Source organism: Carcharhinus amblyrhynchos, chromosome 15 (genome assembly GCF_965287045.1).
Source record: "Carcharhinus amblyrhynchos chromosome 15, sCarAmb.v2.hapA, whole genome shotgun sequence".
Taxonomy (NCBI): Eukaryota; Metazoa; Chordata; class Chondrichthyes; order Carcharhiniformes; family Carcharhinidae; genus Carcharhinus; species Carcharhinus amblyrhynchos.
The window spans coordinates 25,076,177-25,099,712 of record NC_137338.1 but is presented as its reverse complement, the minus strand read 5'-3'; the positions used below and the strand labels follow the sequence as shown (position 1 = coordinate 25,099,712).

At 42.6% G+C, this 23,536-nt stretch overlaps 1 protein-coding gene across 1 annotated transcript in view; it reads left to right on the top strand.

The window, feature by feature from the left end:
* LOC145352933 (sorting nexin-9-like) overlaps nt 1–23,536 on the top strand; it is a 68,299-nt gene that overhangs the window by 6,916 nt on the left and 37,847 nt on the right. The window contains exons 3-6 of the mRNA XM_080203241.1: nt 5,868–5,942; nt 12,974–13,057; nt 15,769–15,808; nt 22,430–22,517. Coding sequence (XP_080059367.1) covers nt 5,868–5,942; nt 12,974–13,057; nt 15,769–15,808; nt 22,430–22,517 — 287 coding nt within the window. The remainder of the gene's footprint in view (nt 1–5,867; nt 5,943–12,973; nt 13,058–15,768; nt 15,809–22,429; nt 22,518–23,536) is intronic.

Here is a 23,536-nt window from a genome sequence, read left to right as displayed (position 1 = left end):
ATGGACAATCAATATCTGCTTATTCTGAGTGTTTTCAGTTGTGCTTCTGACAGCTGCGGTTCTTTCTGGTTGATAAAGAGCCCAATATTACCAGTTTTTGCAATCATCTAACTTTACAATTCTTTTCTTTTGAAGATACTTATGTATCTCGGTGATTCTCCCAAAACAAAATTCAAGTGTCAAATTCGCTGAAAACTGGAGTAAATCCCGCTCATTTTTTCAGTGGGAGTTTAGAGAAGAATCTCCCACACTCTATGTACTGCAGAGTGCCTCAGCGTAAATCCCGTTAAAAGTAAGTGGGTGGGCCCGTTCCTGCCGGAGAGGCCAGCACATCGTGCTGAGTGGGCCATTGTGCATGCGCTGATCTGTCAGCGCCAAGATTGGTATACGTACAGTACCCCCTGTCTGCTGGCCTTCCGATTGGTGGCCGAGCCTGCCACCCCCACAAGACCCCTCCACGGCTTGATCGCTGGTCTCCCCAAACATGTCTGGGCCCAACTTTGAACCCCCACCCTTCCCCCCACCACCACCGCTAGCAGCCTCGATCTCCTGCTCCCATCCCACAATTACCTCCCACCTACTGGCAGTCCCAACAGCACCCCCCACAGTCCGAACCCTCCCTCTCCAAGTATGCTGACCCCCCCACCCGCTCCCCCCCGCACCCCCCTCCCATCCCCACCCCGATGCTGATGGCCAACCCCAATCACTGGCCTTTCTCCCTCCCCCACTGATCCTGATTACAGAGTGGCAGTGGCAGTGGGACCGCCCCCCCCCCAGCCCCACAGATCATTCTCACCCTCATCAGATCCTTCCCTAATTAGGCTCCACCCCCTTGGACTGCCCCATGCCCATTGGGCAGTGCCAAGATGCCCTCTCGGCATTTCCACTGCCTCTTGGACAGTGCTGAGGGCCCAGGCTGGGGCTGTAAAGGTGCCAATGCCCACGGTGCACCCCCCTCCCCCCAAATGGTCTGACCCTCTGGGGGTCCCAATTACGCCCCCCCCCGTCCCCCCAATCCCCCCTCACTCCAGTTGGGTCGGTCCACCAGCTCTTCACAAGTTGGGGGCTATAATAATCCCAGCTGAAGCAAAATGCTCCTGGTGTGGGAGAGAGGCTAGTGGGCCTGGAGACTTCAATCCCTGGCCTGCTAATGCCATTCAAAGTGTATTAAAATTAGAAGCTGCATTCATTAGACAGTTCCACACCTTTCTCTGGCACGGAGCTGACGGTGCCAGGAAACCAGCGCTGGGAGACACACTCGGGGCCAGATGCCCAGCGTGGATTGTGCTAATCAGGTGCCACCTAAATCTCCCCACACGCTGCACCAAAAAAATCAGTGCAGCAGAATGGGAGAACTACTCCCATGAACTGTTTAACTTTGAAAGCTGGCTTTTCACCTCCATTTTGATCTGTTTATCTCCCCAAGCTCAATAATGATTGCATGACTATTTACGTGATGGTTTAGCCGGCATTTTAAGCAACTTAAATGAACAATGTGCTGTGTCTTCAGCTCGATGCCTTTTAACATGCACTGCACATCAATATGCATCCTTCCCTATGTCTCAAGACTCAGAGCTACTCAACCCCTTAGAAACACATTGATGTGATAGCTTACTAGCTTCCCTGGTTTGAAATTTCTGGTTATTAGTTGTTGCTGCTTATTAAACTTTGCGGTATCGCATGTCTTTCAGTTCTCCAATTTGCGAGTTCCCAATGAGACAATATTTCCAACCAAACATTAGCTTGTTCCCAAAATTTCTCCTAGGGTCAAAAGATCACAGGTCATAGATCATAGAACAGTACAGTGCAGAAAGAGGGCCTTTGGCCCATTGAGTCTGCACCAAACACAATCCCACCTAGGTCCTACCCCCATATTATACCCACTAATCCCCTCTAACCTAAGCAACCCTGGACAGTAAGGGTCAATTTCTTAGCATGGCCAATCAACCTAACCCACACATCTTTGGACTGTGGGAGGAAACTGGAGGAAACCCACGCAGACATGAGGAGAATGTGCAAACTCCACACAGACAGTGACCCAAGCCAGGAATCGAACCCAGGGCCCTGGCGCTGTGAAGCAGCAGTGCTAATCACTGTGCTACCGTGCCGCCTGTTGAGAGGAAACCGGAGTACCCAGAGGAAAGCCACGCAGACATGAGGAGAATGTACAAATTCCACATAGACAGTGACTGAAGCTGGGAATCGAACCCAGGACCCTGGAGCTATGAAGCAGCAGTGCTAACCACTGTGCTACCATGCTGCCCTTCAAAGGGGTTTAATTCTCACATTGGGAAACTTCCAGTTGAACTTAAGTTGAATCAAAAAACCTAACCTCCTGACTCGTGTAGTCAATAGTGACAACTGCTCTTGGCCTCAAAAAGCGTTTGGACCAACTTGTTCAATGAAGAGCAGAGACATGTTTAATGTCCAAAAAGTGTTTAAAAGATTAGAACAAGCTTTTTTTTTAGTCCATTGAAAATGGATTAGTTAGTGGATAAGACTGTTGGTGAGGTGGGGAGAGCTCTTGCTCTTGTGTGATTCTGTTTGTATTGGCATTCTACATCAGAGCCAGCTGGAGAGGGGAGACCCCCCACTGTCTCCAAGGAGTCAACCTGACAGCCATCTGTTTGGGGAAAATGAGAAGTATTAAGAACCAAAGCAGTACAAGCGCTTCAAGATCAGCATTATTTACTCCCATTCTTTTAGGCAAAACAAAAAAGCTAAATTAAGCAAACTAAGGGACAAAGTAAAAGGGACAGCCCCTCAAAGGGAAAGGGGAGGCAGCTCCCGAAACAAAAAGACAAAGCGTGAAGGCAACTTAAAACATCAAACCAAAATGTGATTAATGGGGTCAATAATGGATGCCAGTCCCTGTGCAGCATAATAAGCATGGAAGACCTCAATGGCACTCGTGGGCATATTCCCTTTGATCAGCAGGAAGTTACATGTTCAAAGAATGGAATCTGTTCCAGTTTTTAAACTGGGGAGTATGTTTCGTCAATTGTGTCCTGGTGACATCGAATGAGACAAAGAAATCCAGCTGCTTTCACGCCCAACTGCTGCCTCTCTGGAGGAGGTGATATATTATTGTTTCCTTGCTAATTGAGTGTCTATCACTCGCCTAATGGTAATGTGGACAGAACACTGACTGAAGTTGCAGATTCCAACCTGTTGTACCCTTGATTGAGTGAGTGTGTGCTGAAGAGGGTGTAGGTCATGTAACCTTTCCAGCTGTGTCTGCCCTGGTGTTTAACTCCTGGTTCCTGCTGCACAGTTTTAATAAGGCCTCAGAGGCAGAAGTGCCTTCACCAAAATCCCTTTATTTACAAGTCTGACAGCAGTATACAGAGTGCTTTCAGTGAGCAGTCTACGCTAGGAGTCCCAGAGGAACTGACACTCCTGGTTAAATGTAAAGCAAGAGGCTTGCTGATTGGTCCATCAATTTGGCCCTCAATCAGGGAATTCTAACAGACCCGCCTCAATTGCCTGATTAAAGTCATTACAACAGCTCAATGGCAGCCTTACTGTTGAAGCTTAACCTCTCCATGCACTGCTCCTCCGTTACCTTCCCACATGACATTTTGTTCTGGAAGACTTATATCCTGTAAGGCCTCCTGTGCCCTTGTATTCTGTGTGTGGCAGCCACAATGGGAATTCCAGCAACATTTCAATTTTTCACAGTACTACTGGAGCCAATGAAGTAAGAGTGCATTTAACAACTCCCCAGGATCAAAAAAAGTCCAAGTCCAATCAGAAGAGCCACACATTTGTTTTACAATTCTGTGGCTATCCAGAGTCTTGTCTTAATGGGGTAAAGAAGTCCTGAAGTTGCAGTCTGCTTTCTGAGTGTTTGCACTATACTTTCTGAGCAGGTCTAAGAATAGTCAAATCAAATGTTCCCAGTGATCAATATCATAACGGGGTTCTTAAATAGTTTCTTTATTTCTTATTTTCATTTGGAATACAATGTGGAAAAGAATGAAGCTACGCACTTTGGAAGGAGGAATGAAGGCATAGACTGTTTTCTCAATGGGAAAATGCTTAGGAAATCAGAAGCACTAAGAGACTTGGGTGTCCTTGTTCAAGATTCTCTTAGGGTTAACGTGCAGGTTCAGTTGGCCGTTAAGAAGGCAAATGCAATGTTAGCATTCATGCCAAGAGGGCTAGAATACAAAAGCAGGGATGTGCTTCTAAGGCTGTATGATGGTCTGGTCAGACCTCATTTGGAACACTGTGAGCAGGTTTGGGCCCCATATCTAAGGAAGGATGTGCTGGCCTTGGAAAGGATCCACAGGATGTTCACAAGAGTGATCCCTGGAATGAAGGGTTTGTCGTATGAGGAATGGTTAAGGGCTCTGTGTCTGTACTAACATAAGAACATAAGAAATAGGAGCAGGAGTAGGCCATCTAGCCCCTTGAGCCTGCCCCACCATTCAATAAGATCATGGCTGATCTGTCGTGTCTCAGTTCCACATTCCCGCCCTCTCCCCATAACCCTTAATCCCCTTGCCTATCAAAAACCTATCAACCCGCGTCTTAAATATATTTAGCAAGGCAGCCTCCACCACTTCAACGGGCAGAGAATTCCAGAGATTCACCACCCTTTGAGTGAAGAAGTTCCTCCTCAACTCCATTCTAAACCGCCCCCCCTTTATCTTGAGGCTGTGCCCTCTAGTCCTACTGTCCTTTCTGAGTGGGAAGAGCCTCTCCACCTCTATCCTATCCATCCCATTCATCATCTTATATGTCTCAATGAGATCTCCCCTCATTCTACAAGCCTAGTTTATTCAGCCTCTCCTCATAGTTCAACCCCCTCAACTCTGGCATCAGCCTAGTAAACCACCTCTGCACTCCCTCCAAGGCCAAAATATCCTTGTGTAAGTGCGGCGACCAAAACTGCACACAGTACTCCAGCTGCGGCCTCACCAGTGCCCTGTACAGTTGCAGCAAGGCCTCCCTACTTTTATATTCAATCCCCCTCGCTATGAAGGCCAGCCTTCCTGACCACCTGCTGCACCCGCAGGCTGGGTTTTTGCGACTCATGCACAAGGACCCCAAGGTCCCTCTGCACCATCGCATGCTGCAGTTTTTTGCCATGTAAGTAATATTCCTTCCTACCATTATTCCTACCAAAGCGGACAACTTCACACTTGCTCATTGGAGTTTAGAAGGATGAGGGGGGATCTTAATGAAACTTACAAGATACTGCAAGTCCTGGATATAATGGACATAGAGAGGATGTTTCCACTCGTAGGAAAAATTAGAACCAGAGGGCACAACCTCAGACTAAAGGGACGACCCTTTAAAACAGAGATGAGGAGGAATGTCTTCAGCCAGACAGTGGTGCATCTGTGGAACTCTTTGCCGCAGAAGGCTGTGGAGACCAGGTAGTTGAGTGTCAAGTCAGAAATAGATTGGTTCTTGATTATGAAGAGGATCAAAGGTCATGAGTAAAAGGCAGGAGAATGATGATGAGAAAAATATCAGCCATGGCGGCGCAGGCTCAATAGGCCGAGAGACCTAATTCTGCTCTCATGTCTTTTGGTCTATGGTCTTATTTCAGGCAGCCAGCCTTTTAGGAATGCCTAAAGAACTTGTGATCAATACAATGGTCACTGCATCTCAGGTGTATTTCCAGGGTGGGAATGTCCCATCGGGATATTTGGTATATTGAATGATTTTGTATTGGCTAAATAAAATGAGCAAAACTGTCGGATTTGTGCTCCAGCATATATATATCAACAAAAGAGTTTTTTGATACGATTTTCGCCTCAGAAAGTAGTGTTTCTCCAAAACCATGTCCGTAACTCAAAGAATACTGCAATATACAAGGCCTACCTACACATCTGTTGTAATTGTTTCTTCAGGTTAATGACATTGGTTGGTGTGAAGGTATCAACTCAAACGGAGAGTGTGGACTGTTTCCAGGTCAAAACGTTGAGGTAAGCAGGAGGAGAATTCAGTGTCAAGTATTACACATTTTAAAACAAACACAAACTTAGCCAGGTAGGTAACTCCAAAATACTTTATCGTACATAATTTGCCTGAGTACCTGATCTTTGTGAATCAAGTTTTACTTTTTCCTTGGTAAATCACAATCCAATACTTTGTAGATTTCATTCTCTGTGCATTGTTCCAACTCTGTACAACAATAGCACACATTGAAAGTAACATTATTTGCACACACTAGACCACAGGATCATTTGTTGTTTCATTATTAGCTAAGTTCTTTAAAATATGAGGCAAAAATTGTAAAATATACTTTTTCAGCAGGAACAAGTTACAATTAAGAAATTAATTATTTAAGGTATATAAGTTTGTTAAGATAATTTCCCACCATTATTAATGCAGATTATTGTAAAAATGACTTGGCAGGTAATCTACAGAACCATGTGACTAGTCTTCATGCAGACCACGGTCTAAAATGAGGATAAAAGTGGAAACTGTAAATATCCGCTTGCCATTGCCCCACAACAATGTAGCTAAGAACAATAAGTAAGTGAGTGAATCCTATTTCGGTAATTGTCTTCCCATTCATTTTGTTCTGTTTCGGGAAAGCTTAATTAATATGTTTGCCTGCAGTGGTCTTATTCCTGATGCCTCTCAGGGGAGTACAGTGGCTGTGCTGTCTTACAGCTCCAGGGACCTGGGTTCAATTCTTGGCTTGGGCCACTGTTGGTGTGGGATCTGCATGTCCTCCCCGTATCTGTGTGGGTTTCCTCCGGTTGATCTAGCTTCCTCCCATTATCCAAAGATATGTGGGTTAGGTACATTGCCCATGCTAAATTGCCCTTAGTGTCCCAGGATGCGTAGGTTAGTGGGATTAGTGGGGCAAATATGTGGGGTTATGGGGACAGAGCCTTGGTGGGATTGTTGCTGATGCAGACATAATGGGCCGAATGGCCTCTTTCTGCACTGTACAGTTTCTATGATTTCTCTCCTTCTCACTTAATAAAACTGTCTCCCTCCTTCTCTGTTCATTCTCAACTCTTTCTTCTCACTTTATCTCCAGCAGACATTCCCTTGTTGCTTTATTCAAGTTGTATTCTTTGGCTGGAATTCTAACAAAAAAAATTCTAAGTGTCAATTTTGCGTGGAAACTGGAGTAATTCACACTGCACGTGTGCTGATCTATCAGTGCTGACGCAATGCCAGCCTCTCGATTGCTGGCCAGCTCGATCGCTATGTGCAATCTAAACGAAGCAGGATGGCATCGTTTACAAGTAATTTCATTAGCTGTTCAAGCCATGTGATCAGTTTCCAGTTACATGATTGGCTGGATGTCAGAGAATCTTCCAGAAGCACGTGAAACATTTTGTGCACATGTGCAGCCTATGTCTCTAGCGACAACTCTAGAGATTCACCGTTGCAGTAGTGTGCCCTGAGGAACATCAGAGAAGACCACGAGGATAGGTTCTACATCAGGAACAAGCCCGGCCAATTCTTTCTAAAACCTGGCAGTACCTATTTTCAGTTATATAATGAGAGTTAATGTTCAGTTAAGAGTTCATGTTCAGTAAAAGAATAAGTGTTACAAGTATTTTGAGTTTGAGTTGGTATCTAAAGTGGTAAATAAAGGGAGATTGTTGAATGAACTAAGAGTCAATTCCTGCCTTTGTTTCTCACATTAAACTGCAATGCTTGGAGTGTGTTTACATTAGTAGCTGAATAATAAAACAATTAATAAAGTTCTCTTGTTGGCAGAAACTGAATGTGAGGCATGTCTGCTGTGACTCTCACCAACTCTTAGAGATGCACCATAGAAAGCACTTATCTTGGTGGCTCCACACTGACTCTGTTAGGAAAGCTCACTAATGCCTATATTTCTCAGGAAGCTAAGAAAACATAACAGGTCCGCTACAGCTCTTACCAGCTTTTATAGATACACCATTCTTTCTGGATCTTTCACAGCTTGTATGGCTCCTGCTCTTACTGAGATCTCAAGAATGTACAAAGGGTTGTGAACGTAGCCCAGTCCATCATGCAAACCAGCCTCCCATCCATTGACTCAGTCTACACTTGCCGCTGCCTCAGAAGAGCAGCCAGCATAATCAAGGACCCCATGCACCCTCTCTTCCACATTCTTCCATCAGGAAAACGATACAAAAGCCTGAGGTCACGTATCAATCGACCCAAGAACAGCTTCTTTCTTGCTGCCATCAGACTTTTGAATGGACCTACCTAATATTACGTTGATTTTTCTCTACACCCTAGCTATGACTCGAACACTACATTCTGCATTCTCTCGTTTGCTTCTCTATGAACAGATAGCTTTGAATGCATAGTGAGCAAGAAACAATACATTTCACTGTCTACCAATACATGTTACAGTAATAAATTAAATAAATAAACCTAATTAAACTGTAACCTGAGACGAGTGTTTCCATCTACTTTCCCCAGGCATATCCAAACTTAAGTAAGTGCTACAGACTGTGTGGGGCCCTATCCAACCTATTGTGCTTTGGGAGGTGCTACCTATACATTACAGTGTCCTGTACCTCAGGAAGCTTTGGTGTTTGAAGCTCAGTTCCCTATCTTACCCTGTCAGCAGCTTCATGTTGCTATTTTACTTCTGCTTTTGTGCCTATGAGTTGCCTGTGAAATGAATTCTTTAGTCAGAAAACATGTGCAGGGGAATTTCCCACCTGCAAACACCACCTCACGCATTGGTGTTCTTTATTCTTCTGCAGGATCTTTTTTTAATTTCTGGACTATTAGCATATCAATAAGAAATCACAGAAATAATTAAATCATCAGGTATCACATGGACTTAAAAAAGATTCTCCAGCTCTCCCTTTGCCTGTATCCATCATGTGGATAAATTGAAGTTTATTTATTGGTCATGAAGTTACTGTGAAAATCCCTTACTCAGCATACTCTGGCACCTGTTCGGGTCCACTGAGGGAGAATTTAGCATGGCCAGGGCAACTAACCAGCACATCTTCGGACTATGGGAGCAACCAGAAGAAACCCTCGCAGACACAGGGAGAGTGTGCAAACTCCACACAGTGACCTAAGCCAGGAATCGAACCCATGGCCCCCCCTGGCCATGCCGCTCCTTAATAAGGATGATCCTTAATAAGTGTTATTTAATTTTAGCCTTCAAATGCTACAAATGTGAATTCCTTTCAATTTCATATTACTCCTCTGACCATTACCATACAAAACTTTCCTTAACGTTGGTTTTTCTATGGAGTAAGTGTCAATGCACTGGTCATTTAAAATGCTTTCTTTCCCTTCAGGCCATATTAACTATTTCATGCCACACTGTCAGATAACTGAACAGGTCTGAGACTATAGCTGCATTATATTCTTCCAAGTCATTGAGCCATACACAGCACAGGAAAAAGCCCTTTGGCCCATTTGTGTCTATGCTAGTCAAAGACAAACCACCTGTATTCTAATCCCATTTTCTAGCACTTGATCCGCACCTTTGTATGCCTTGGCATCACAAATGCACATCTAAATACTTCTTAAATGTTGGCCGGTATTCCCTGATCGTTTGTGTCGGTTGTGTTCTCGGGTCCCACCAGCAAGCTACCCTGCCTGCAGGTTTCCCCCGAGCATGAGGTGACATCATCGGGAATTCCACTGCCACCACTAGCAAACAACGTGCCACCTCCCACCAGCGGGAGGCTGGAGAATCTCACCGTTATCTCTGCCTCCACCACCCTTTCAGGCAGTGGGTTCCAGACTCCCATCACCCTTTGGGTGAAAAAGTCTTTCCTCACAGTCCCTCTAAATCTCCTACCTGTCTTCTTAAATCTACGCCCCTTCATATTCTAGTATGTTAATTATTTCACAATTTCCCTATCTGCTAGCTGGTTCCCTAATTCTCCTCTTTCATCCATCATGCTCAGTGATAATCTTTCTGCCTTCTCCCACAACTCTTCTTTTTTGCCTTTGTGGAAGGGTTATCAGGTCTAGGTGGATTGTATTCTGCCAATCAACTTCATCATCTAGGATTTCACTGTCTTAAAAGGTTGCACCATTTGATCATTCTTCTTGACTTTCAGATAATTTTCTCAAATGATCAAAGACAGACCTTGAGGCAAAGATCTGTCTCAAGATCTTTGCTCATCTCCTCCTTTACTGTACCTGTGTCTCAAGTGGTGGCCAGATTATCAAATTCAGTTCTCTTAAAAAATTTGTAGACAAAGACACAAATATCTCCAAAAGAAAGCTGTTACTTCATTCATCTCATCTACATTTCCCTTTCACTAGAATGTACATCATTACCAAATTGGTATCTTCCATTGAACTACACCCAAGGTGAGTTTTTCCAGTCCCTACTTGGTATTGTATCCTTTTCCCCCTCACTCTACCTCCACTCCTCATACCTTTTATACAAGCAATGGTTACCATCTTATGTTGTTCATGAATTTAGAGAGAGCTTACTGGCCAATAACATGTTTTCATATCTTTGAAACAGAAATCAAACATTTAAGTTTGATTCCAGACAATGACGTATTTTGATGGTTTGTTCTTTTCCCTAAACAGCATTTTCATTTTCACAAATGTAACCCACTAGTTTCTGTCTGACTTCTCCATTTTAAAATTATCTTAATTTCAAATAGCAGTTTTGTTAGGCTGACAAGTTTGGTTAGAATTCCATTTATTTTCTCAAGAGGGTATCCACCGGATACTCCAGTTTCTTCCCATACTCCAAAGATGTGTGGATTAGGTTGAGTGGCCATGCTTCATTGCCCCTTTAGTGGCAGGGGGATTAGCAGGGTAAATACTTGGAGTTACGTGATAGGGCTTATGTGGCATTGTTGTTGGTACCAGCTCGATGGACCGAGTGGTCTTCTTCTTCACTAAAGGGATTCTACGATACTATGAAAACAGAATTTTTTAAAATTTGATTTGATTTATTATTATCACATGCATTAGCATACAGTGAAAAGTATTGTTCCTTGTGCGCTACACAGACAAAGCATACCTTTGCACCATACCACAGAGAAGGAAATGAGTGAGTGCAGAATGTAGTGTTACGATCATAGCTAGGGTGCAGAGAAAGATCAACATAATGCAAGGTCGATCCATTCAAAAGTCTAATGGCTGCAGGGAAGAAGCTGTTCTTGAGTTGCTTGGTACATGACCTCAGACATTGGTATCTTTTTCCCAACGGAAGAAGGTGGAAGAGAGAATGTCTAGGGTGCATGGGGTCCTTAATTATGCTGGCTGCTTTGCCAAGGGAGCAGGAAGTGTAGACAGAGTCAATTGGTGGGAGGCTGGTCAACATGATGGATTGGGTTACACACAACCTTTTGTAGTTTCTTGTGCTTTTGGGCAGAGCAGGAGCTATACCAGCTGTGATACGACCTGATAGAGTGATTTTTATGGTGCATCTGTAAAAGTTGGTGAGAGTCGTAGCTGTCATGCCAAATTTCCTTAATCTTCTGAGAAAGTAGAGACATTGGTGGGCTTTCTTAATTATAGTGTCAGCATGGTTGTTGGAGACTGGATCACCAAGATACCAAGAAAATGTTTTTCCATTAGCGTTATTTTTTGGGAAAACTACTATTTGTTTATCCCTGTGAATGTTTGTTAAATATCCTTTGGACTACCTGAAATAGTAACTCTTGTTGAGCTATTCCAGTCAATTCCAATTTCTGAAGGAAATGTCCAGCTTTGTTGCCTTAAAGTGGTGATTTTGAGAAGTCCTATACTCATTGGTCGGTGTGCTTGCGTCAGATCTCCCATTCTCAAGCAAATTTTATCAAAAGGTAACAAATGATAACAAGCAGCCTAAATTGTTGAATCCAAGACTCTGATGGCCAAAGCTTTAATATGGTTCTTTAATTCTCAAGACTCTTGGGTTCACTTAGCGTGGAAATCATTATCACCCTGTTTTTAAAAAATCTCATTGATCAAGAACCAAATGGGTTAATATAAGGCAACATACTGGCATAGGGGCACACAGTGGCATGAGGGATGACATGATGGCACAGTGGTTAACACTGAGAGCACATCAGGTTCATACTGCATGTTCACCCATAATGGCAAGAGCCTGAATTTGCACCACAACAAAGATGGAACTCATGACTTCCTATGCGCTTCTACCGAATCAGTGAGACATTGAGCGCCTCCCCTCTGCACCAATTGACAGTGATCAGCAGATGTTGGGGTGATGGACTGGCTGCACTCCCATGGACATGCCTCCAATTTCCACTGTAGAAAGGAAGGTCCTGAAACTCTCCATTGGTGTCAGACTCCTCAGTGGTCCCAGCCAATGTCTGGAGGCTATCTGAGTCTTCACAATAGTTACCCAGAAGTTGGAAAAGATTTTAATTCTGGGATGGCACAATAGTTAGCACTGCTACCTCACAGTGCTATGGACCAAGTTCAATTCCAGCCTCAGGTGACTGTCTGTGTGGAGACTGCATGTTTTCCCATGTCTACAAGGGTTTCTTCCGGGGGTTCAGGTTTCCTCCCACAGTCCAAAGATATATGGGTTAGGTTGATTGAAGTGCCCCTTAGTGTCAGGAGTATAGCACGGTGAATATGTGGGGCTAAGGGGATGGGGCTTGGGTAGGACTGTTGTTGGTGCAGGCCTGATGGGCTGAATGGCCTCCTTCTGCACTGTTGTTAAAGTGCCCTTAGTGTTAGGGGGATTAGCAGGGTAAAGATGTGGGGTTAAGGGGATGGGGCCTGGGTGGGACTGTTGTCGATGCAGGCCTGATGAACTGAATGGCCTCATTCTGCACTATTATTCAACGAATATGCAGCCATTTGGGCCACACTAGCCTCCTCTCACTACAATTCATCCAAACTTATCAGTACAGCTCTCTATTTCCTTCTCCCTCAATGCACTAATCTAGATTCCTGTTAATTACTTTTGTCAGCTTTACTTGACCCTTTCCTTTAGCGAACCACTCTTTTCTCAATTCACTGATTTGAAGGTGTTGTACTTGTAGCTGTTTATTCAATACAATATGATTAACATCAAAATGTCATTTTTTTAAACCAGTTGGTGATGGACTCTGTGCCAGTTGCTGAGATCGAAGAAACATGTGCTCCCGACTCGACTTACGAAGTAATAGATGCAGTTGAGGTATGTTGAGGTGCAAAATCACAATTAAGGGGATGCTACATAATTTTCTGTTTTGTTCTGTTCTTTCTGCAGTACTGTAACACCTACAGGGGTTATGTTTAGTGGACACATCAATGGAGTCTTGATGTTCTTCTGCTTTTACTGCACGTAACAATTAGTGCTTAGACCTTCCATGTCAGAATGACCCCGCACATACAACTTGCCTACGACTGAATCCATTGCTCCCATTTGTTCACTTTAAAGTGACTTGTGACAAAATGTTGTGAACATATTCAACAAACATTGATCCTAAGTAAAGCAAACAAAATGTCACAGCCTTGGGTTTATTTCGAACCAACCCAGCTACATCAAAAGGAAAGGGTTGTTCTCAAATTGGAACTGTAAGCCTCGCTGTGGTAAATGCTGCAGTTCTGTCACAAGGCTCTTATCAGGGAACAGGCCGAAACATCAGCATGACAAACACAGTTTTATTTATAGTTTGTTATTTGCTTCTTTACCCTTTTCCCTTTCCCATCTTACAAAACAATGTTGCCTTTTCTTTTTACTTCTCCAAATGATTCAGGGTCACAAAGTTAAATAAAGCTCTTTGCTCCTGATCAGTGCCCTTGAACCCTGGCCATATACAGGATGCACAATATGGCCCTGGGATTTGCAGTTTTAATCATGAATGGACGGTTGGCACTCACTGACATTGCTGTATTAAAACCAACAGCAACTTCTTCATTAGTGCAGTAAAATACTGAAATCCTGAAGCTGCTGTCACCGACACCTTGCTCCTTCCACAGGATGCTCTGTTGCAGTCCTTACAGATGTAACCAACACAGAAACAATAATTTGATGTGAACTTCAACATTTTAATGCACTATTCTCACTGTAAAAATCATTGGAAATGTTAAGACATGTTAAATGAAGTCTGAGTTTTCACTGCTCATAGTTACTTTTGAACAACCTCTCTGGTCCTGGGAAGTTAATTATCTGAATGCAAAGTGTCATTGCCTCAGAATAATATTTAAGAATTCCACCATTTTTAAAATAATATTTCTGATACTTCACTCCAATTCTTTGTATATCTCTTAATTTTTATTCCCCTTCCTGTAAGATGATTGAATATTAATTAGATTCATGATTCTCTACAATATTTGTGTTTTGCTGTCTGGAACAGTCCTTCTATATGTTTGGCTGATTCACTTGCCTGTTGACTCTTTTTTAAAGTTACTGTGAAATTCCCCGAGTTTCTACGCTCTGGTGCCTGTTCAGGTCAATGCTCCTAACCAGCATGTGTTTCAGGCTGTGGGAGGAAACCAGAGCACCCTGAGGAAACCTATGCAGACACAGGGAGAATATGCAGACTCCGCACAGTGACCCAAGCTGGGAATCGAACCCGGGTCCATGGCACTGTAAGGCAGCAGTGCTAACCACTGTGCCACATGCTACCCACTTGACTGTTACTGGATGCTACAGAGCTGCTGGAAATGACACTGGATTTCAAGTAACATTAAGGAAGAGGAACCCAATACTCTGCAGCCCAATAAATCTTTGAGGATAGTGTTTCTCAACAGGCAAGCACTAACCCTTCTCTGCTGAGCCCAACATCTGGACCATGATATTTTGTCCAACTATATGAGGTCCCAACCCTCACACTCCAACTGTTAGCTACTTAAATATAAATTTCCAACTTCTGGAACCTCAAACTAGAAATCTGACTCACTTGCTACAGCCCTGAGATAAGTTTTGTGCCTCTATAAAATCATAGAACCCCTGCAGTGCAGAAGGAGGCCATTCAGCCCATTGAGCCTGCACTGGCTCTCTGACAGAGTTTCTCACCAAGACCCATTCCCCTGCCCCATCCCTGTAACTCTCACCAAGACCCATTCCCCTGCCCTATCCCTGTAACTCTGGATAATTACTATGGCTAATCCATCTAACCACCACATCTCTGGACACTAAGGGGCAATTTTATCATGGTTGATCCACCTAACCTGCACACTTTGGAGTGGGGAGGAAACCGGAGCAACCGGTGGAAATTCACGCAGACACGGGGAGAACATGCAAACTCCACACAGACAGTGACCCATGGCCAGAATTGAACCTGGGTCCCTGGCGTTGTGAGGCAGCAGTGCTAACCACTGTGCAACCGTACTATCTACTGCTCACTTTCACTGCTCACCCATTTTCACTGCTGAAAGAAGCTTTTCATATTGCAAATAAAAACTGCCTGTTAAAGCAAACAAGATGAATTCCTGACTGTCCCTCCTGAGTGAGGATTGTTATTTATTCCTGGAACTCTCAATCCTTGTATGCAAATATAAGCATGGTCATTATGAGTAGTGTAAATTATTCACAGTGACACAGTGGTTAACACTGCTGCTTCACAGCGCCAGGGACGCAGGTTCAATTCCACACAAACTCCAAAATGTGCAGAGTTTGCCTATTCTCTTCATGGGTTTCGTCTGCGTGCTCCAGTTTCCTCCAACAGTCCAATAGATGTGCTAGTTAGGGTGCATTGGCTATGCAAATTCTCCCTCAGTGTACCCGAACAGGTGCCGGACTGTGACAACTAGGGGAATTTCACAGTAACTTGATTGCAGTGTTAATGTAAGCCTTACTTGGGACTAATAAATGAACTTTAACGTTCTTGATTTCTTTGAGTTCCAGTGATTCTTTCACTTGATAATAAACTTTTTTTTAAACAATGTCTCCTCTTCCAACAGTTCAGATCAAAGAACTCTAACAGCTATTCAGACACTTCTGGTAGGTGTCCCACATTTATATATTACTGAGTTTACTTTAATCTTAGTTTTATTTTCTCATTGATGCAGTTATTTGTTGCTTAGTCTGTGAGCCCAGCCACAAAATTGGTGAGGCAACTTGTCTCCTAGCCTCTAGCATCAGGCTTTATGAGTTGATGAGAGTAATTTGGGGTGTCTTGGAACCACTTGCATTGTGAGGCCACTGTTCTTGTACAGAACCTTGGCAGCTGGTGAGACTTAAGTTCAATTAATAAATCTGGAATTGAAAGCCTGTCTTAGTAATGGTGATTGTAAAACTATCATTAATGTTGATTAAAAACCCACCTGGTAGTTCTTTTCATTTTTTTTTTCCCCATCACCAAGTTACATTATTTACACCATACATCTGTACACAGCCTGCTCTCCAGTTGCTCCCTGCTGAATGCAGGCTGGGAGACTGACACACCTGCTTTAAATAAGAAGCATGAGGCTCCCTGATTTAACCATCAATTAGGACTCATCAGATAGTTCTTTCGTGTACCCAACAAGTAAAACGAACTCAAATTAACTTAGGGACAAATGAAGAGGGGCAGCCCTCCAAAAAGGAAGGGGGGGGGACGGCCCAAACAGAAACCAAAGTCCAAAGGACTATGATCTTTTTGGGGAAGGAAAGCTGCCATCCTTAACTGGCCTAAATAGAATCATAGAAACTCTACAGTGCAGAAGGAGCCATTCAGCCCAATGAGTCTGCACCAACAACAATCCCACCCAGGCCCTATCCCTGTAATCCCACATATTAAACCTGCTCATCCCTCTAACCTGAGACACTAAGGGGCAATTTAGCATAGCCAATCAGTCTAATGTCCTTGGAGCAAGATGAGAATGCAGACGGCATTGCCTTGCAGTTTACTGGGGATAAAATCAGAAAGGAGAACACTGGAAAATTCCAGGTAAAGATTTGGATTATGGTTTCAGTGACTGAGATGGAGAGGTAAACATTGGCTGAGCAAAGCTTCGGTACTGAAAGAAAGTGACCTTTGTTATAAATCAGATGTGGGAGAAAGAAACTGAGTTCAGGGTCTGCAAGACTCAAGGTCCCACACAGCTCTGGATTTCAAACTTGCTGGCGTTTAACTTCAGGACTTTGGGCTGATCCAATTCTTAATGTTGGATAAGGAGCAGGCAGAGTGCTGTCAGCCCTGGAAAAACAATAGGGATGAGTACTGCCAGTATGTAATGCCTTTCAAAGATAGTAATCAAATTGCAGATGGGTCTCTTGCTAAACTTCAGCTGACAATTTTATGAGAAACCCCAATCAACAGGATTGCACAGATATTTAGCACTTTTAGTTCCCCATCTATTTCTTCTGTCCTCTCTTTTGTTCTGAAGAAGTTGATCTTTACTGTGTTCTGGTATTAGAAGAGCTAGTCATATTCCTGGCCCTCACCCAGGTAACCATTCTTATATGTGAGTCTAGACACAGAGATACAGGCAGATAGACAGACAGAAAGCTAACTAACATTGCTAAGTCTGGTTCAGACCTTACCTGAGGATCATGGACTTCCAACATGTGTCATAGATCAGCAATCATGGGTAGGATTCCTAACCGATTTCCCTATCCTTAACCCGGCCATAGAGGCCAAATATGGTTGATATCATCAAACTTCAGCAAGACCATGGAGATCTATCCAAAGAGTGTGGCTCAGCAAATCATAGAGAGATCACAGAAAGGTTTCAGTACAGATTCAGCCCATCATGACTGCACTAGCCCTCTGAAGAAGAATTAATCTAGTACCATTCCTTCCCCTTTACCCCGTAGCCCTGCACATTTTCCCATTTCAGATAATCCAATTCCCTTTTGATTGGCCAGTTGAACCTGCTTCCACCATATCAGGCAGTGCATTTCAGACCCTATTCACTCGCTGTATAAAAGAAGTTTTTCCTCATGTTGCCTTTGCTTCTTTTGCCAATTACCTTAAGTCTGTGTCCCCTTGTTCTTGATCCTTACACCAATAGAAATGATTTATCTTTAGTTACTCTATCCAGACCCCTCTGGGATGGAATACTGATTCTGTGTGTTAGGATATGTATATTCTAGGCCCCTTCTGCAGAAACAATGATGCTTTCATTGAATTTGATTAAAATCAGAGCTTTCATGCATGACTTTCACAGTTTACACTGTTGCCTAAGAAAATTTCTGCATTTGAGTTAAAAAAAACCCAACCTACATTCCAACAGAAAACACCCTTGACTGATCCCAGGATGTCACTCTAAGTAACATGTCTCTAATCTATCATAGAAAGTTACAGCAAGTGGACTTTATGTCCTTAAAGGAACAGGTCATTTTACACATAGCTGTCCCTTAGCAGAAGAATAACATATTGTGTTCTATGTTACATTATGCTTGTAAAGCTGGCTATTCTCTGACATTTAACGATTGTCCTGGGAGACCTACTGGTTTATACACACTGGCTCAGCTCACTTGGCTGGTTTGTGGTGCAGAGTGATACCAACAGCATAGGTTCAATTCCCGTACTGGCTGACTTTATTCATAAGGCCCTGCTTTCTCAGCCTTGCCCCTTGCCTGATGTGTGGTGACCCTCAGGTTAAACTCACCACCAGCCTGCTCCCTCTCTCAGAGGGAGAGCAGCCTATGGTCACGTGAGACTATAGTGATTTTACCTTTCCTTACTGAGCACCTTCCAAACCTACTTTCATTTAGAAGGACGGGGGCAGCAGGTAAATGGGAATACCACCACCTGCAAATTCCCCTCCAAGCCACTCACCATCCTGACTTGGAAATATATCGTCGTTCCTTCGCAATCGCTGGGTCAAAATCCTGGAATTCCCTCCCTAACGATATTGTGGGTCAATCCACAGAACATAGACTGCAGTGATTCAAGAAGGCAGCTCACCACCACCATCCCAAGGGCAACTGGGATGGGCAATAAATGCTGGCCAGCCAGCAACACACATGTCCCATGAATGAATAAATAAAAAATACCTAGTTCTGCATCATCTGCCTTTATAGACTTCTTGTGATTTTTCATTCTGTGCTTCACAAATTGTGGGTCATCCAAATTAAGCACAAAATGATAACCAGATTCAGAGGATCTGGGTTTGCTACATTTCCTTTTGTGCCTGCCAATTCCTTTAGCTTTCAATTAAATATAAGAATCCCAGTGCTGGATTGTAGAGAGGGCAGCTATCAAAGAAAATCAAATTTATAAGTGGCTGTAGAGAGCATGAGTCCTATGAACATAGAAACAGGAGTAATCCATTTAGCTGTTCCAGTCTGCTTTACCATTCAGTGAGATCCTAGCTGATCTGCAAGTCAACTGCATTTACCCACCTTCAATTTGATTTGATTTAATTTATTATTGTCATGTGTATTGGTATACAGTGAAAAGTATTGTTTCTTGCAAGCTATACAGATAAAACATACCGTTCATGGACTATATAGGGGAGAAGGAAAGGAGAGAGTGCAGAATATAGTGTTACAGTTACAAATTCGATGAAGAGGAAGATCAGCTTAATATATGATAGGACCATTCAAAAGTCTAGTGACAGCAGAGAGGAAGCTGTTCTTGAGTCTGTTTGTCTATGATTTCAGACTTTTTAAAATCTTTTTCCAAACATCATTTAGTATCTTTACACAATATCCCTTAATACCTTTGGTTAACAAATCTATTAATCTCATATTTCTAGTTTACAGCTAATGTTGCATTGATTGCCATTTGCAGAAGGGTTCCAAACTTCTACCACCCTCTGTGTAGAAATGTTTCTTAATACCACTCTCACTGGTTCTGATATTTAGACAATGCTCCCTAGCCCTGGACTCTCGCCAATTTTTACAGATGCATCGTAGAAAGCATCCTTTCCGGATGTAACACAGCTTGGTATGGCTTCTGCTGTGACCAAGACTGCAAAAAACTACAAAGGGCCGTGAATGTAGCCCAGTCCATCACTCAAACCAGCCTCCCATCCATTGACTCCATCTACACTTCCCACTGCTTCAATAAAGCAGCCAACATAATCAAGGGCCCCAACGCACCCCATACATACCCTCTTCCACCTTCTTTTGCCAGGAAAAAGATCTGAGGTCACATACCAATCGACATAAGAACGGTTCCTTCCCTGCTTATTCACAACACTTTCCCTGGATTTGTCAGGCAGCAAATACCATCTTGGAGGTTCCTCTGAAAGGTGTCATCCCACATTGGGATGATAACCTCAGCCATAGGAAATAGATGATTTAGGAGAATGCCTGTGAGGACTTTCCCTGCTATGGGACAAGAGGAAAAGATCTTGATAGCTTCTGCAGCATAACTGATCTTCCTTTTTGAAGTTGTTTATGGTTATTGCATTCCCACCAGTATCTATTAGGATGAATACATTGTGCCTCAATATGAGGAAATGTCCACCAACTTTGAAGACCTTGGCTGAGTCCTGAAGCTTGCTCTCTTTCATTTTATATAAAGTAGTACATGGTTGTGTTACTGTCTGGCAGAGAGTATACAAAACTTATGTGAATAATATAGTGAGGTGGCAGAGTGAGGTTTTTTTTTTAGCTGCTGTGTTGTCCTTTGGAGTGATAAATGTGGGTTTGAGAACATTGATCCTGTCCAAAAAATGTAAAGTTTTCCCTTATTTTAAATGCAGTCCCTGTGGTCTGAATGCATAAACCCCTCTGTGAAGAAACCCCAACTGACTTCAGCTCCTGCAGACAGGAAGCCTTGACATCCAAAACTCAAATAGGGTGCATTGCAGCAAGTGTGGCTGTATTTTTGTCATTTTTATTGGCTTAGTCTCTACTCCTCTGTCCCTTTCTTTTCTCTTAAGATGTTCCTTAAAACCTATCTTTTTTGGTGATAACATCTCCTAATGGGTCTTGGTTTCAAATTTTGTTTAATAACTGCATTATGACATTTTACTGCAATAGAAGTATTATGTAAATACATCTTGTTGCACAAAAATCCGGTCGCATTTGATAGATACACTTGATCAAGTTGGCCTTTTAATGTAATGGGGCCACTCACCGATGCATCCACTATCTCCACTGCCACCTCCTTTAACACTCTGGAATGGAGGTCATTTGGCCCAAGGGATTTCCCAACCTTCAGTTCAATTAATTTTTCCAGTGCAACTTTATGAATACTTATTTCTTTCAGTTCCTCATTTTCACAGGAATCTGGAATCTCTGGGAGATTTTCTGTATCTTCCATGAGAACAGAAACAACATATTGTTTAGTTTCTCTGCCATTTGAATTCTTCTGCTTCCATCTGTAATGGACCCATATTGGTCCTTATTAATCTTTTCCTTTTCGAATGCCTAAAGAAGCTTTTACAGTCCACTTTTCTATTTCTTTCCATCTTGCATTCAGATTCTCTTTTGCCTTTCTTTATAGGTTTTTTGTCCTCTATTGCAGGATTCTAAATTGCTTCCAGTCTGAAGGTTATCTCATAAATCACTTCCTCTAATGCACTGTTTTAGAATTAACTATATAGTTTTCAAACTGAATGTAATATTCCAAGATATTATGATCCCCATTTCTTCGAGTTTCCTTTGCAGCAAAGCTACTAATTAGCCTTTTCTCATTACATAACCCTAACCATAAAATAATTTGATCCCTAATTGGTTCTTCAATGTATTATCTCAGAAACCCATCCCGTTCACTCTGAATTCATCTGCCACACATTAGTGCTAATTAGATGTATTCAGTCCAAATGTAAATTAATTTCGCTCATCATTACTGTTTATCCATGTTGCATGCAACTCTAATTTCCTAATTTATACCATGCCCAACATTTCCTCTATGTTCTGGTGGTCTATATACAACTTCTGCCAATGCTTTCTGCCCTTGCTATTTCTTAGCTCCACCTCTCTCTCATATACTGATTAAACCCATATTTTTCACTCCAACGTGCAACACATCACTACTCCACCCCCTGGAGCACCCAGAGGAAACACATGCCAATAACATGCAAACTCCACACAGACGGTGACCTAAGCTGGGAATTGAACCCAGGTCCCTGGCACTGTGAGGCAGCAGTGCTAACCACTGTGCCACCATGCTGCCCAGCTGTGTAGGATTAACTCATAATGAATAAGTTCATGTTGTAACCAGTAAGAGGCAACAAAAAGGTCTTCAACTTGCATATAAATATATCCTATACTGCTTTAATATTCAGATTATGCCATAGCTAAATTAACAGATTAACACCATATAAAAATATGAGCCATTGATTTGATCTGATTTATTATTGTCACATGTATTGGGATACAGTGAAAAATATTGTTTCTTGCACGCTATACAGATCGAGCATATCGTTCATAGAGAAGGAAATGAGAGAGTGCAGAATGTAGTGTTACAATCATAACTAGGGTGCAGAGAAAGATCAACTTTATGCAAGGTAGGTCCATTCAAAAGACTGACAACAGCAGGGAAGAAGCTGTTCTTGAGTCGTTTGGCACATGACCTCAGAATTTTGTATCTTTTTCCCAACGGAAGAAGGTGGAAGAGAGAATGTCTGGGGTGCCTGAGAAAGAAGACCTCGGAAGTAAACTAAAGAAAGACTGAGTCAAATACAAGGATCTGCTTTTGTCAGTATGCACCTGAAATTATTTGTCATTTTCATACAGAATCGATTGACCAAGATTATGAGATGATAATCCCTGAACCAGAGGACAAGAGAAGTAGTAACGAATCAACTCCTAAACGGATATCCAGGTAAAAAAATACAAAAGCAAAATAACTGCGGGCACTGGAAATCTGAAATTAAACCAGAGACTGTTGGAAATACTCGGCAGATCTGGCAACATCTGTGGAGAGAAACAGGATTAAAGCTTTAGGCTGATGACCTTTCATTCAGCTCTGACTGAAGTGGGGATTCACTTTTGTGCTCCTGCAGTGGCTGTGTTGTGTGGCTTTGGAGGTTCATGTTTCTGATGCATGATCCCCCTATTCATTAAAAGGTGTGTGTGTAAAGACTCGACTCATGTTCTATCTTCACGCTTGCCTATCTGAAATGAAACGAAAGGTCTCTTTCAGCAGAAATGTCACGCAAAATCAAACTACCCAAACAGGTTTAGCTTTGTAACTGATACTGGATTAATTCTGGTAATCGATTTGGAAGGGAATTTTTTTTCAAAGGCCAGAGGGATCAACTTTTCTTGTAGCATGTTAAAGGAAAACAGAGTAGCACACAACAACATATAGCTAACAAGTTTAAGCCATTCATTGAATTGGAAATAGGACTGAATGATAGTCTTAAAGTACTTAGTGAGTTAGCACTAATGAATTTCCATTTGATTTATTGCAGGAGATAATGACTTTGAAGTTACTCTGTCATCTTCCTTGGCAATTGATGTAATGTAATCTACAAATAACACAGGATGGGAAGTGATAGCGTTCTAAGAAAATGAATAATTTATTTTTATTGGCATACTGACAGGGTCCTGAGTTTGTTATAACATGTCAGTTGAAGTTTGTTACTTACTGTTTGTTACGTTTATATGAATGTTATCGCAATGAATGTTATCGCCAGAAGATATTGATTCTTCATACCCATGGTCTTTGTAATACTTCACTTTTTTGTTGATTATCTCAGCCTTGGCCACATGCACTGTGTTTGTCAGAGTGGTTCTCACACTCCCCATCATATGTTATGATTAATATCTCTTTGCCATTTGTGTCAAGGACTTTTGGACTTACAAACACAACTAAGGTTACATTAAATGGTGTCAGAG